Source organism: Falco rusticolus, chromosome 1 (genome assembly GCF_015220075.1).
Source record: "Falco rusticolus isolate bFalRus1 chromosome 1, bFalRus1.pri, whole genome shotgun sequence".
In the NCBI taxonomy this organism is placed as follows: domain Eukaryota; kingdom Metazoa; phylum Chordata; class Aves; order Falconiformes; family Falconidae; genus Falco; species Falco rusticolus.
In genome coordinates this window covers 49,644,098-49,658,427 of record NC_051187.1, presented here as the reverse complement: position 1 = coordinate 49,658,427, position 14,330 = coordinate 49,644,098, and the positions used below count along the sequence as shown (strand labels likewise).

The 14,330-nt window shown below is 43.9% G+C and overlaps 1 protein-coding gene across 2 annotated transcripts in view; it reads left to right on the top strand.

The window, feature by feature from the left end:
- Nucleotides 1–3,149: 3,149 nt before the first annotated feature.
- The window catches only part of MND1 (meiotic nuclear divisions 1), a 44,558-nt gene continuing 33,377 nt past the window's right edge, over nt 3,150–14,330 (top strand). Inside the window, exons 1-4 of one of the 2 annotated variants that reach the window (XM_037378433.1) lie at nt 3,150–3,248; nt 5,626–5,691; nt 6,503–6,560; nt 8,367–8,515. In XM_037378433.1, coding sequence (XP_037234330.1) covers nt 3,246–3,248; nt 5,626–5,691; nt 6,503–6,560; nt 8,367–8,515 — 276 coding nt within the window. In that variant the 5' untranslated portion in view covers nt 3,150–3,245. Of the gene's footprint in view, nt 3,249–3,909; nt 4,002–5,625; nt 5,692–6,502; nt 6,561–8,366; nt 8,516–14,330 lie in introns of those variants that run through there. The other variant, XM_037378438.1, reaches the window with a different exon arrangement.

Below are 14,330 nucleotides of genomic sequence, written 5' to 3'. Positions count from 1 at the left end.
CAGGCAGAACGTCTGCTTACAGTCCAAACACTCATCTCAGAAGGAAGTGAGGCAGCAGATGCTGCAGGGACTGGCCTTTGTGGGATGCTCATACCCGACCATATCCCACCACAAACTGCCTGGACCTCAGAGAAGTTGGTATCGCCTTCCACAGGTGAGCATCTCCTAGAGCTCTCCTTGTCGTCCATCCTCAAGCTCTACTGAAGCATGTTTTTGCTGTCAGTCATACAGATGTTGTGGGAGGTAGCCACAGGACTCAGAAGGTTTGCTATTACTTTTCTGGAAATAAACTGATCTGCTGTTCAGCTTGAATTCTTCCCTTCTGCTGAAATAAATACTTTTGTAATTAAAGACTGCACTATGGTGCAGATACATGAAAGGAAAAAAATTGCAGCAGGACAATTCTCATTCTCCTACTTCCTAACATTCCTGCCTGCCATTGTCACTTTAATGTCCTTTCAAAACAGAATTTATGAATTTAATTCAATTAGAGAAAGCAACTACAAAAGTTACATAAAGAACAAAATGAAGAAGGGTACAAATTTCATCTCATCTAAGCATATTTTAACACTGACAAAGCAATGTATTTTCTCTACCTCAGGAACAGTGAAAAACTGGTTTGGCTGGTCCTTGGAAATTTCAGTCAGACACCTAGTGCAGAAAATTTCAGCCCAAACTGCTAAAGCTTGAAATCACAGGGAAACAAGAACAATCTTCTAATTGAAAGGCACAGTTGTGAGTCCCCTTCCACAGTATTTCCATCCATTGTCTTGTTTTTATAGTAATAGTATGATTAGAATTTTTGTGAAATATCACGTTTTGACGTTCTGAAGCCCATTAAAAACGTCCGACTTTTATGTATTTTAGGAGTCATTCATCCCACTTTACTCAGTAACGGAAAACCACCCTCACATGACAAAGCATGAGATGCTCCTGTGTATTCTCCCTATTTGGGACCTCTTCCATCCCATGGTCTTTCAAACTAGCTAGTTTTGATCTGATGCTGCAAAATCTGGGAGGCGTCAAGAAACCTTCTATTACCGAGTAAATCAGGCCTAGTGATTTGGCCATGAAAGGGCTTCAGGGCTGCCAGCGCACTGGGGCAGCTGAGCCTGGCTGTCCCCAGGGGCGCAGGCAGAGAGAACCTGTTGAGCCTCCTGTGCCACCATCGCCCAAAAGCATGACCTTCTGTTTCAGAGGCAGATCTGCCATGCTGGCTTGGTGGCTGTGATCACATGCAACTGCTGAAACCAGGAACATCTTCCAGCTGTGGCTCCAGGTGTGTGCTCTGGCTGTGTGCTGGCTCCATCTGGGGCTGAGACTTGGGTGTTTGCTGCCAGTCTACTGTCAGGTCTGACATAGGGATGGGAGCACTGCTGCCTCACGGGGGCTGAACAGAAGATGCAAGGTGTGTGCCCCAAGCCGCTTCAGAATGAGCGTCCCTCTGAAACCCCCTTCCTCTCTCTCCTCTTCCTCTTCTCCCAGCAGCATGTTCAGCTCTGACACCCACTCTGCTGCTCACACTGTCGCCTGGAGAAAGCCCACGCAATAACAGGTGCTTTGCAAATGTCGTAGCAACCGTCTGCTTGGCAGTGATAAAAAAAAGAAGCAAAGCTCAGTTTTATTTCAGGCTGTGAAGAGCCAGGAAGGGGCCCACATCCTGGGGAGAGGAGGGCATGGTGACAGGAGGAAAACAACTGGCACAGGGAGCGTGGGGACATACTCACTTTGAGGGCTGGCCAAAGGAAGGGACAAGCCAGGGGACAGACTACCAGCCTTCACAAGAGATGAGGAGGCGTGCCAACAGAGCTCATCGCAAGTTAGCGAGTTGAAAACACGACGCACGAGAAATCATTAAAGAGCAAGCAGCTTTGTGTTTTGTACCAATGTTAAGCTTTGCATTAGTAATGTCCTTTCTAACTTGCATTTCATTTTTAATTATACACTGGTGCGGACAATAGGAACAGGATCGCCGAAGTGAATGTCAGCTTTCATGCTTTCATGGAGGGGGCACCTCGCAAAGGCAATGGAAAACCTTCATGGGGACTGCCTGAACATTCCAGCTTGTGCATTTTCATTTGTTCAATTTAAACGCTAGAATTAGTATGGCAGGTATGAACCCGCTGCTGTTAAACTGCAAAAGCAATTTCCCAGAACTGCTGCAGCTGAAGGAAGCTAATTTACAGCACAAATAATAATTAAAACAAACTGTAAGTAATTAGAGTCGCTAGAACAGTCATCTCAATGAACAACTATTACAAGGAACACCAGATGTGCCCAGGTCCTTTGCTTTCATGGGCAAAGAGGGTTTTATTTCTCCACATCCTGCTGCTCCTGTAAGAGGCTAGTTGTACCATACACGTCATTTTAGACCACCGTTAACGTGTTTGTATTTTACCTTTGCTGCTGGGCCTCAGAGAGAAACAGAACACGCTGTGCACACCCCGGGCAGCGCTGGCACATGGGGCCAGTGCCTGGCCTTGCAGGAGTAGCTGCCGGGGGGTGTAAAGCCCGTGTCCCATTGCAAACCCACAGCTGCAGGCGGGTTCAGAAATAAGTATTTTCCTCCCTGATGATCCCACCCAATGGTGGTGGGATTTTAAAAACTTTGTGTTCGATAATACAGCAAATATATATTGAAGATACTGCAATTTTCTTGACAGATGTCATTGCCCATTGCCCTTTCTACACAAAATATAAAAGGTGTAGGTATTGAGAAACACATGAAGGCAAAATGAGATTTTGCTCTAAAGCCTGGGCAATGCCAAAGTGACGTACAGCCCTGGCCTCTCATCGTGTTCTCTGTGACTTGCACCACGTGTAACTCTGAGGTAGTTGGTGATAAAGGCCGCGTTTCGCTTCTCAGCTGCACCTGTCTGTGAGTGCCTACCGTTCGGGTTTAAAAAAAAAAATCCACCGAACACACGCTCGCCGGTATTGCCATACATAAACCGAGAGAGAAGCGATGCCCAGCTTGCTGGTACGGCAAGGCTGCTCCATACAAAGGCGAGGAGCTACGCCGTGGGCAGCATTACCCGCCTGCACAAGGCGCACAAACCAGACCGTCACTTCACGCCTCTTTTTCCCTCAGTTTTACCCTACGGCACCAGGCGGCCGCTCGGCCGGGGGCGGGGGGCGGCAGGCGGCGCTGCGGGCTGCGCTGCGCACGGCTGGGGCTGCGGCCGCCTCCTCCCGCCCGCTGGCGCCGAAATCAAACCGCGCCCTGCACCCGCCTCGGCGGCGACATGGTAAGCGGCTGCCGCGGCGGTGCCGGCCGCTCGCCTCCCGCTCCCTTGGCGCCGTGAGCCGGGCCGCGGGGCCGGGCGGGCAGCGAGGCCGCGGGGCTGCCGAGGGAGCCGCGGGGCGGGCGCGGCGGCACTGGCTCCGGCGCCGGGCAGGGCTGAGGGAGGGGGCGGCGCAGTCGACGGTGGCGGCCGGTAACGGTCGGCCGTGCGTCGCCTTGCCCCCGCACCCGCTGAGGGCGCCGCCGGGCGCCGGCCCGCTGAGGGAGAGCGGCGGGGTGCCCGCCTTGTCCCCGCCCCTGCGGCCGCTGAGGGAGAGCGGCGGGGCCGCCCGCCCGCCGCCGGGCCTGGGCCCGCTGAGGGGGAGCGGCGGGGGTGCCCGCCCGCCGCCGGGCCCGAGTTCCCAGCGGCCGCCAGGCAGCACCAGCGCTCCCGGTGCCCCCGGCCCGCGCCTCCCGGGCTGGGCCCCCCCGACTGCCGACACAGGCCCACGGCGGCGGGCCCGGGGGCGCGGCGTGACCGCGGCGCGGGCCGTTTCGTTGGTTTCTTGCAGAGCGACGTAGCTCCCGGCTGGCGCCTGGCTGAGCAGGGCCCGTCGCGGTCGCTCGGGGCGGACACGGTGCCCGCCCGTCCCGCCGAGCCCCGGTTGAGCGGGCGGGGCCGCGCTGTGCCCCCCGCAGCGCTGCGCCCCCTCGGCACGGCGGGGGTGGGTGGGCCTGGTGTGTGCGGTAGTCACGGTGTGGGACACCTGGCAGAGAGGTAGGAGGAATCGGTGTGAAAATTAATAAAAGCTCTCGGAAGGCACGCGGCGCTGTTCCTGATCTCTGCTGGAGGGCTGGCCTGAGGCTTGGCGCCGTGCGTGCAGGAGCACGGCTTCACTTCCACGCCATGTGCGTGTGGGTGTTGTTTCTGTTCCTGCTGACGGTGTTAGGGCTGCTTGGGAAGGCAGGAGGAAGATGATGATCGGTCTGTCTTCTGTTCATGCTCCTACTGCAGTGTCCATGGTGGCTGTACATCCTGTGACGTGCTGACGTAGGGGACAGCTGTGACATCGATGCTGACAAGGATGTCACTGGCTAAAGTAGAAGGGAGGCTTTAAAAAATACTAATATGCCTCTATTAGATGTAATACTGAATTGCTTCTGTTCATGTCTGTGTGTTCATTCTAGCTGCGTAAGCTAGTTTTTTAGTTTATTTTTAAAAATATCAGTCTGGCCATTTTGCTCTTGATGCGGATTTAGGATGTTACACTGCCCCACCGCATGATTTATTTAAGAAGGAAGCAGCGGTTAGGAACAAAAAAATGGTACTGACTCCTTTCTGCAGGGCTTGGAAATAAACCCATGTCGTCTTTCTCAAAGCACCATGTTACTAAAATCTCCAATTCCATAGACTCAAGGGCAGCAATACATATGTCTGTCTGTCTGTCTCCCTCTCTCTCTCTTTTTATAGGGAGACCTTTTTTGGCCAGCATTCTATTTTGCTCTTTGTCCTCCTTTCAGTTTCCCCTAGCAGCATGCAGAGGTGCAGGGTCTTGCAGCCTGTGAAGCCGGGAGTGGGGCAAGGAGAAACATTCCAGATTAATGTTATGGCCACTGCTTTTGGGTTGTTGAGGACTATACTAAACGCTATTAAAACTCCAATTCTCCGTGACATTCTTTTTACCCTGATTTTACAATAGGCATGTCAAAATAGTGTTTCTTAAAGTGGTCAGAAGAGGGTATTTCTCAGTTTTGTATTGCTGGTGTTAGTTTGTGAGTAGTCATTTCTGCCTTTTGCTTCTCTGAAACACAGTTTTTAAAATGTGACCTTGAAATTCTAAAGTTGAGTAGGAGATTTGAAGAAAGAGGTAGTACCTCAAAAGTGCTTTATGTTTTTAAAACAAGCCCTAAATGCTAAATGGCCTAGATCTCGCACTAATGTCTGTATATCACAAGATAAAACCCAATTCTAAAAAAAACCACAACCCAACCCCAAAGATATTCCTTCTTATCTTTTTAAGGACTATTAAACGTGTGGGTGAGCTGCTGAGAATTGGTGTAAATATACATGTTTTTCTAATCTAGTAAGGTAAAACAAGGAGCGATATGGGTATGGCAAGTCACATTGAGGCTTGAGCTGGGTTGGGTTGTATGGAAGGTTGGTTCCAAACTTAGAATATAGGTCCTTCAGTTTAATAGACTGCTGGTAGATTAGCTTGGTGTAATAATTCTTTGGGAAGTAGTTTTTCTGGAAGTCTGGGGTTAGTGGTAAAGTATTTTTAAGGATGGCAAATACAACTTATAGGTAAACGGGTTTAAATTCTGAGCAGATGTTAATTATTCAAATGCATGAATTCACTGGGGGATTTTGTTGGGGTTTTTTGTTTGTTTTCCTGTTCTAGTCCAAGAAAAAAGGTCTGAGCTATGAGGAGAAGAGAGTTCGCATGATGGAGATCTTTTTTGAAACAGTAAGTGACTTGTAACTGACCTGTATTTACATCTCTGGGAAAATAGGTCCTAAAAGGAGCTTAACTGTAGATGTAGATGAACTCTGTATATCCTGCTATGCATTTCGCTGATGCCCTGTGTCGTTAATGTATAAATTACAGGGAGAGAGCTTGAGTCATGTAACTTTTGATCAGGTGGCTCATCCCCAGGTGGAGCCAACGCATGAAGATGCACAGGTGGTGGTAAATGCTTCATGTGCTCCCTATTCAAATATCCCTGACTCTGTTACTGTAAGAAAGATAGCAAGAGATAAGACAGCATCTTGCTGCAGTTTATGGGAGGAGGAAGAAATCTGAGTGTTAGAAAAGATGAGAGTTGACCTGAAAGAGGTCACTGGGGAGAAAAAACCTGGTGATCCAGAAGCAGAGCTACAATTATATTGGTGACATAAGTAATTCACAATGTTTCACCTATTAAAAAAATCACTGTGACATTTGAGTACTTGAGCAATGTGGTACACCTGGTGCTGACAATCTGTAACCTGGACTCTGTCTGTCCTAAGGGGTTTACAGTCTAACTTGAGAAAAAAATATGGTAACTTCAGAGCACCAAACAAAAGAACAGGCTTGTTACAATAATAGTCTTTTTTTTTCCCTTTAATTCTCATAATATTATAATTCTATTGAGAGATATGCAGCCTGTTTCCTATAGCAAAACATAAACATGCAGTGTATTTCCTACTTGCTTTTGTTGGCATTAATTTAGTGTAAAAAACATCACGCTTAGATGACTCTGTCATTTGGAGCTGAAGTGTCTTATGTTTTTGCACAGAAAGATGTGTTCCAGCTGAAGGATATAGAGAAGATTGCTCCAAAAGAAAAAGGGATTAGTAAGTATTTACAAAAGTTATTTCTCTTGAGGCATTCATTGTTTTTGGGACGGGTCATACAGTGTAAATTTTCCTGGCTACAGTTTTGGGTTTGTGATTGTAATAATGGAAAAAATAGCTGAAAAGGGAGACTGGTCAATGGCAGGGCTGTAGCATTAAAAGTGACATCAACAGCATGCTCCTCCCTTGGTTTGCTAATGTTTGTCACTTGCAATAAGATGTTAGGGCCAGAATGGGAGGTGATTAAAATGTCACAGTTAACTCCAGGTTAACCACTAGAACATGGGACGGGGTTTTTCCTGGAGTCTGAGATGCCTGACTTACAGTGACTTTCAGTGAATGAAATGATTATGTGCACTCGGGTAGTGAACAGAAGATTTAAATATCTGTCTGTAATGTCAAAAATATAAAATGCCAGTCCAGATGTACATGATCAATGTTCTGTTGAGCTTTTCTAGAAAAAAGATGGCTGGACAGCTGTAAATGGGTTTGTCTTTTCAATGGAAGCCTTCCTGATGAGATCCATTGGTTTAGGATTAGGTCTAAGAGGATTTATTTTATGCTGTTCAGTTCTGTATATACCCCGTCCTGTTTCTTTCTATGTTCATCGACGAAAGCTGGGCGAAGCATACTGTTTGTGTAGTTGACACCGTCCTTGACTAGCATATCTTTGTGGTACTTCAAGAGTAAATGAACTTGTTGAAAGAGCTGCAGGCATATGTGAATATTGCAAAGCAGTGTTTCTTGGTTATGTCAGCAGCTGACAGACACGCTCATAGGTTTCTGGAGAGGTGTGGTGCTGTCTTGATTGGTTTTTCAAGCCATATGTTTAATTGTAATTTTGAGGAAGACGATGCAAAACAGTAAATACAAGCAATGAAATTTCACATTTCAAAATCTGGAGCGTAGAGTTTCTAAAACAATTAACACCTCCGAATGGTTCAAATTCATCCTGCCTCTGCATATGAAGGCAGTTGGCCACACAATCCAAACCCCAGTTAACCTGAAAAGAAAAACTAGCCTGTGGAAATGCCCCTGTACTGGCACCCGGCCTATAGCTTGCAAAAGATTGGATGTTCCTGATCTGTGATTCCCTTTAGACTTGAAATGGAAAGTCAGTCCCTGAAAACCTTGAATTTGCTCAGAAGACTTTATCTGCAACACTGGAGGATAATAATAATTACTTTGCTTTGCTGAACAGGTATAATTTTTTTGAAATGGTGAATTATACCACATATTTGCTAGAAAAGGAACAATTATGTTCAGAAATGTTTTGGGTCCTTCTGAATGCAGATGACTTTCTGTATTGGAACTGAATATAACAAAAGTAAAATCTGCCCCTCCTGAGTCTGTAGCCAGGTGATCTTGTTGCCTCTGCTGCTGTTAAATGCTTTGATAAACATTACAAAGTGAAATGCAATTAAACTTCTAATCTAGAAATTATAAATTAATCCATGTTAGACTTAAGATTGCAAGACAACTTCTCAAGTACCCTCTCACATGAGTTTGTTATTGTATTGTGCTATAATATGCATGTATGTTTTATGATACTTGTGAGCAGTGTTTTACAAACATCTGGTAGCAGATGGTACAGAATAGCAGCCTTTATGTTTATAAACTGCTGACTTGAAAGAGATTCATCCCTTGAAGTGAAGCATCAAGCATGGTGTCCTCTTAAACTCTTCCAGGTTGCTGACACTGTAGTGAAATATGCATACAGGTGCTTGTAGATGATGGCTTATGGTATTCATAATTCTCCATAGTTTAGATGCTATGCAGTTCTAATTTGATTTTTTTTTTTATTAGCCTCGATGTCAGTGAAAGAGATTCTGCAAAGCTTAGTTGATGATGGCATGGTGGACACCGATAGAATTGGAACTTCTAATTATTTCTGGGCTTTTCCCAGTAAGGCTCTTCATGCCAGGAAGTGTAAATTGGAAGAATTGAAGTCTCAGGTAAATCTATTTTAAGGAAAGTACTTATTTACCTGAATGGGTTTGCTTTTTCGTATACCCCTTGTCATTCTTGTTCATATCACACTCTCTTCGTGTGTGCATATGTATGTATGCACACAGATTTTTGCTATAGGAATTGTGTGGCATGCATGGTGCAACATTCTCATTATCTTGCTATCATGTCAGAAAAGTTTTGGAGGTTGTTTTTGTTGGAGCTTGAGAAGACTTTTTGTCTACTTGCTGCTGAAAGCATGTGCAAAACGTGATGCAAAACATCATTTAAAGGGTTCCACTAAATGCTTAGGCAACATATGCTTTTATGTGTCTTTATATAGTGTAGACCATCAAGTGGTAATGATCTAAATCTATGAAAGGACTGAAATGCATAACCGAACTAAACGTAGCGATAGTTTCTGCTCATGGCCATTGTGCTTTTCCTCTCTGTTTTTAGCAGTAGCTTAATTTGTGAGTGCTTTTGTAATCCCATATTGCACCTTTATTAGGAGAGAAGAGCAAATTGGTCATTATCTTCTGCAGAAGAGCAAGGCGTCTTTTCTTGCAACCTTGCAACGTTGCTGTTTTACTGATCTGGTTCTTTCCTACTTTTTAGGAACTGTTTGTCTTGCTTCTTTTAATTGGGGTGGGAAATCATCTCTTCATGAGTTTATTTGCAACTGGAGTACGTGATAACAAGATCAATAAACTATCTTTATGGTCTGATTGCACCACAACAGTGTCAACTTCTCCAGTGCTTGTTTAGCATTATGTCCATTCATCAAAGAATCATTTGAATTAATGCAAATTACTGGTAGCATCTGAACATTTTCAGACATTATTTTCTTCAGGCGTAGCTTTGGTATCATCATTGCCATCTTCTGCACGGCATTGTCAACTTCACCTGCTTTTTAAAGCTCCAAATTAATTCTATTAAAACATGCTTTTTCCCCAGCTTCAATTGAAAAAGCAGTTTGTCAATCTGAAGACTGTTCAAAGCAGATTAAAGTGTGATCAGTGCAGTTGAAATTGCTTGTTTATGCATAGAGTGCTCTGTGACCAGCCGAGAGGTAACCTTGTCAGTTATCCCTTGCTATGCTGTCATTGCTTGTGAATCTCTGTCATAAATAAACTGAAAGAGGCCAGTCCACTGTTCTGTTCTAACCAACGTAAGATTATTTCCTTTTGCCCTGAGCATTTTTATTACTGGCCTGGATGCTCTAGATGGCTATCTGAAGGTATTTTATGTGTCTGCTTGTGTGGATCTGGCAGAGGGAGGAGGCTACTGGTACTGTGTTGCATACCCGATTCCTTTGCAGCAGTTTTCAAGGCCAAGAATTAAGACTTGCTATAACTTTCACTTCCTTTCTCCTTATTCACTAATTCATGTCATCTTTATGACCCAGTGATACAGTCAGGGGTCTGTGGCAGTAAGGAGGAAATGCTGCAGTCCTTCCCGTCATTGACTGGAACTGCCTATTGACAATTTTCCAGGCAGGTGCTTTGGATGGGTTGGAAAGTGCCACTTGAGTTAGCTGTTGTGGTAGTGTATGGGTCATCAAAATTATCAACCCTTTAATTACAGTTTCTGCCACCGACTTGCTCTGTGTTTTGAGTAACTTTAACAACATCTCGGATGACCTGTTAGTGTCTTGGATATAAACTGTACCTTGTGTGTACTGAGACTTGGCTAATATGAAGTTGTCCCACTGACAGTTTTGTCTTTTCCTTTACTGCCTTGTTTTCAGAACTCAAAAGGAGTCCAGATGTTAAAAACTTCCTCGATTCAACTGGATATGCTTGTAATATTTCCAGGCACGGACCTAGTTTGGCATGACTGGGCTTAAGTTCACTTATATTGACTGATAGTAATAATGTGCTCATTCCTACACCAGTGAAGTTTTGTTTATCTGAAACAGATCAGTTTAACTCTGCACTGAACTTGGAACAGTTTCCTGGTAAAGTTACTCTCCTTATTAGTATAGTCACACCAGTTTTAGACCAGGTTACTTACTCTGCAGAATGTAAATGTCAGCTGAGCAATTGAACAAATACATGCCAAAATGCCTGCTTTGTTCACTAAACACCCTGGTGCCACTGTCTTGTTGAATGCGAATGGTTTGCTCTTGGATACTTTCTGGTTTTGCTCGTGCTCCATATTATAGCCAAGTAGTTGAATGAAGAAGTTGATATTTATTGTCTTTGCCCTTGGGCCCAGTCCCATCATGAATTTTAAAGGTAATTGATCACGCAGGTCTCTGGCATACCCTGATGAATAACTTCCTTGAAACGTCTTGCAGAATCTGCCTAATGCGCTCCACCAGAAGTATCCAGGCGTTACTACAAACATATGCTGTACTGCTTTAAATGTACTGTTACATTATTAAACATAAACCCATCTATTATTATGGAATTATAATAGGCATGTAGTTATTGTATTGTGATGCTATTTTATGGCTATTTCTGTGTAGGAAATAAACTATGCTGACATAAAGAGTTTTGCAGTATAAACCTGTTCCAGTTGAATGAAATAGTTTTGTTACCAGACCCTTATTTGCAAACCAAGTCCTGCATATGGGCTTATTGATAGAAGAGCTCTCTTTAGGCCGCGTTATGAGTCCTTAAAAGTACTTATATTCATTACCTTGCTTTTCTGATGAGAATGGAAATGTTTCAGTATTGCAGGGAAAAACATTTTCACTGCTGAAAATAGCTTCTCTGTTGACACTGTGGAAAGGTGGCATTTTCAATGAATTATCACTCTGAACATTTTTACAAGATGATAACAGATTCTGTCTGTGAGTTCAAGTTAGCTATTTTAGTATTTGTATTCTTCTTGATGGGAACACATACAGATTTTCTTAAGGGTTTCTAAATCCAGTCACCAAGTATCACAAAACTTCTTGGCAGAGTATGCAAAGCAGAGGAAAAAAGTAAGCGATTGTACCATTTCTGTTGCATGTTGCCTGTCTTTGATCATTCCTGGATACAGCTTGTGGCATGCTGAGAGAGATGTGTTTTCTTTCCGTGTCTTGTCCAGATTGCTTGTTAACTACATGAGCTGGTCTCTTTCTTCAGCAGTTAAAAGCCAGAACCAAGCTGCCTTACTTAAGGCACAAGTTTAAAAATCAAGCAGTTCAGTTGATACTGCAATTAAGGGCTTTTCACCAGGAGGCAGTTACCTTTTTTCGCTGAGGGTATGGTTAAGTAGTGAAGGGAAAGGAGTGATGCCAAATGCTGAACTTGGGACATTGGGAAATAACGTGGAGGAATATCGAACAAGCTTCACCACGATGCAAATTCTCTTATTAATTCCTAGTGCTGAGGCTTATGTTTGACGAGTTGGGCCTGCTACAGGACCTTTGGCCTGAGTATGTTGGTACTTCGTAATGTTTTAGCCAAGTTGCTTGTAGCTCTCTGCATCTTACAGAGCTTGTGACTGTGGGGAGGCTGGCTTAGGAACTAAATTTTTTATTTTTTGTTTCAGGTTTTTTTAGTGATAATCAAGCCACACCCCAATGTAGAGACTTGGTAGCAAAGAAGTTTGGCTCAACATTCATAATGAAGAGCAAGGCAGTTTTATCTGGATGTTTAAAGTTACAACTCTACAGTTGTTGTGTATACCCTAGAATTATTTTTGGGAAGGATCTATTACGTGGTCAGTGTGATCCCCTTGTGCAGAGATGTGGCAATTATAAACAATGCTTGAAATATATTTTCTTTAGGCACAGCTTCCCTCCCCACCCCCATCTTTCAAGTTGCTTTTGTGTGGGCAAGTGTTCGGAGAGGGGTGCTAATCCCTGAACTGACATATAGCAAATCTTGTGCTGATCTGCTTAGGATTGGGATCTGGGTGCTGCTCTAACCCAGGGTTACTGTTTGGATTTCTTCCTGTTTTTCTGAAAAGCTAGGACAACAAATATCTTAAGTTTGTGTAGCATCTACTGCATTTTTTTTTCTCTGATAGCTCACAGATTAAGAATTACTAAGTAGATTCCTATGAATTTTTGTATTGATTTGTTTTGCAGTGGCATGGTTGCTCTTTAAGATTTATGCCTTCTGCCATATGCTTATTCTTCACCTCTTGGTTATGCTTATGCAGCTGTGAATTGGACCACTGAAAAAATAAAAGATGTTGGAGGTTGCATTTTGGTTAGGTGGGTTTATAGTTGTTTCACTACAGCTATGAAGTGGTGAAACTAGAGCGAGGGTGTGGATTGAGTTTTGTTTTAACAAGGTTTATAAGTGGAGAAATTTTTAATGGAATTTCACCTTTGTTGAGAGAACTGTGGAAGCTTCACTGAGAGGGTGGGGTGTTTTTTGCCTTCCGTAAGAAAAGCTGAAAGGATGCGGTTTTATTCTTTATCAGTATTTTCCTGGCAGTCAGGTTCTGAAGCTTTGAATTACCTATGATCAATTATATGTTGAAAAAATGAGATGTTTATTCTTGGCATAACAATACTGGAAGCTTAGGGGTTTTATTAAACTAACAAAGCATTTGACCTAATTTGTGTAAACAGAAGGGTCATCATTTATTGATGATTCCTCTGCCTGTTGTTGATTGATTTCATAGCATGCATAAAATGAGGAGAATGGAGAGGAGCAACTCCAGCATGTTAATCACAGTCACATTCAATCTCAGGCAAGAGCTGCTGATGTGTTTTGTACAACCGGCCCCCTTGCGTGTTTGGGGTTTGTATTGTTCCGATGTAGGTATTGCTACAGAAGGGATGTGAATGTGAAGGATATGTTACCTGCTGAAGAAGAAAAGGCACGTATGCAGCCAACAACTGTTGTCAAGGTTTATCAGGTAGGGAATGGCATATCAGTGAGTGAGAAAGAGAAACCTTTCTGGTGTAACCTTAGTATAAACAGATTCTGCTTAGCTTTTCTTTCATTTCTTCATCTACATCTTTGGTAGAACGCTTGGAACTGTGCGGTCTGTTTTAAATAAGGTGGATTAATGCTTGTTTGCATTTTGGTTTATAGTGCCTTGAATTAAGTATTAGTTAAGGTAAGTAGTGCAGTGAGGCCTTTTTCACCCAACCCTTAGAAGCCATAAGGGATGTCCCATCTCTCTGCGCATTGCCCTCCATAGCCAGCGTGACTGGGGGGATCTAGGCTGGAGCTGCACAGGGCAGGCTGAGTACTGACACTACAGGGCATAAGGGAGGCAGGAGCAATTCTGGTGATCCTTGGTGACATCCAAGGGTGTCTGTCATTGTGTGACAGGGATATATGATTGAACAATAAGGTCACAGAGGATTGCCACAGCATAATAGAATATTTTTAATCTTAACGTAGGGACCTGGAGTACCAAATTCTTCAAAGATCTTGCAGGTTTTAATGTCATTACTGACAGTACTGTGAGCACTGTACTTCAGTAGCTTGGGGAAACAACCACTTTACTTCCTTTCCCCAGTCTGGTTTTGTGACAGCTCATTTCACTGTTCAGTGCAAAACTGTTCATTTCACCGTTTTATTGTTGTCACACCTACCTTATTTCTCGTGACGTTGCTTTCTTTTGGGTTATTCTTTTGTATTCTCAGGCTTTGCAATGACAGCAAACGTATTATAGCTGCTTTTCCTTCTGAGACTGATAGCAGGATGATGTCACCTTGTACCACAACAGAGAGTAAACAGTCTTTTTAGAGCAGGACACAAGACGGGCTTTTTATGCTGTTCCCTGTGCTCACTTCGAGACACGCTTGAGCATCAGAGACTTGAGGAGAGTTTCTGGCAATTTTTTTTCTCCCACTAAGCATTGCATTGGGCCAGTGTTAGTTGAGATGGAAGGAATTAGCTGATGTTTCGTTCCTTA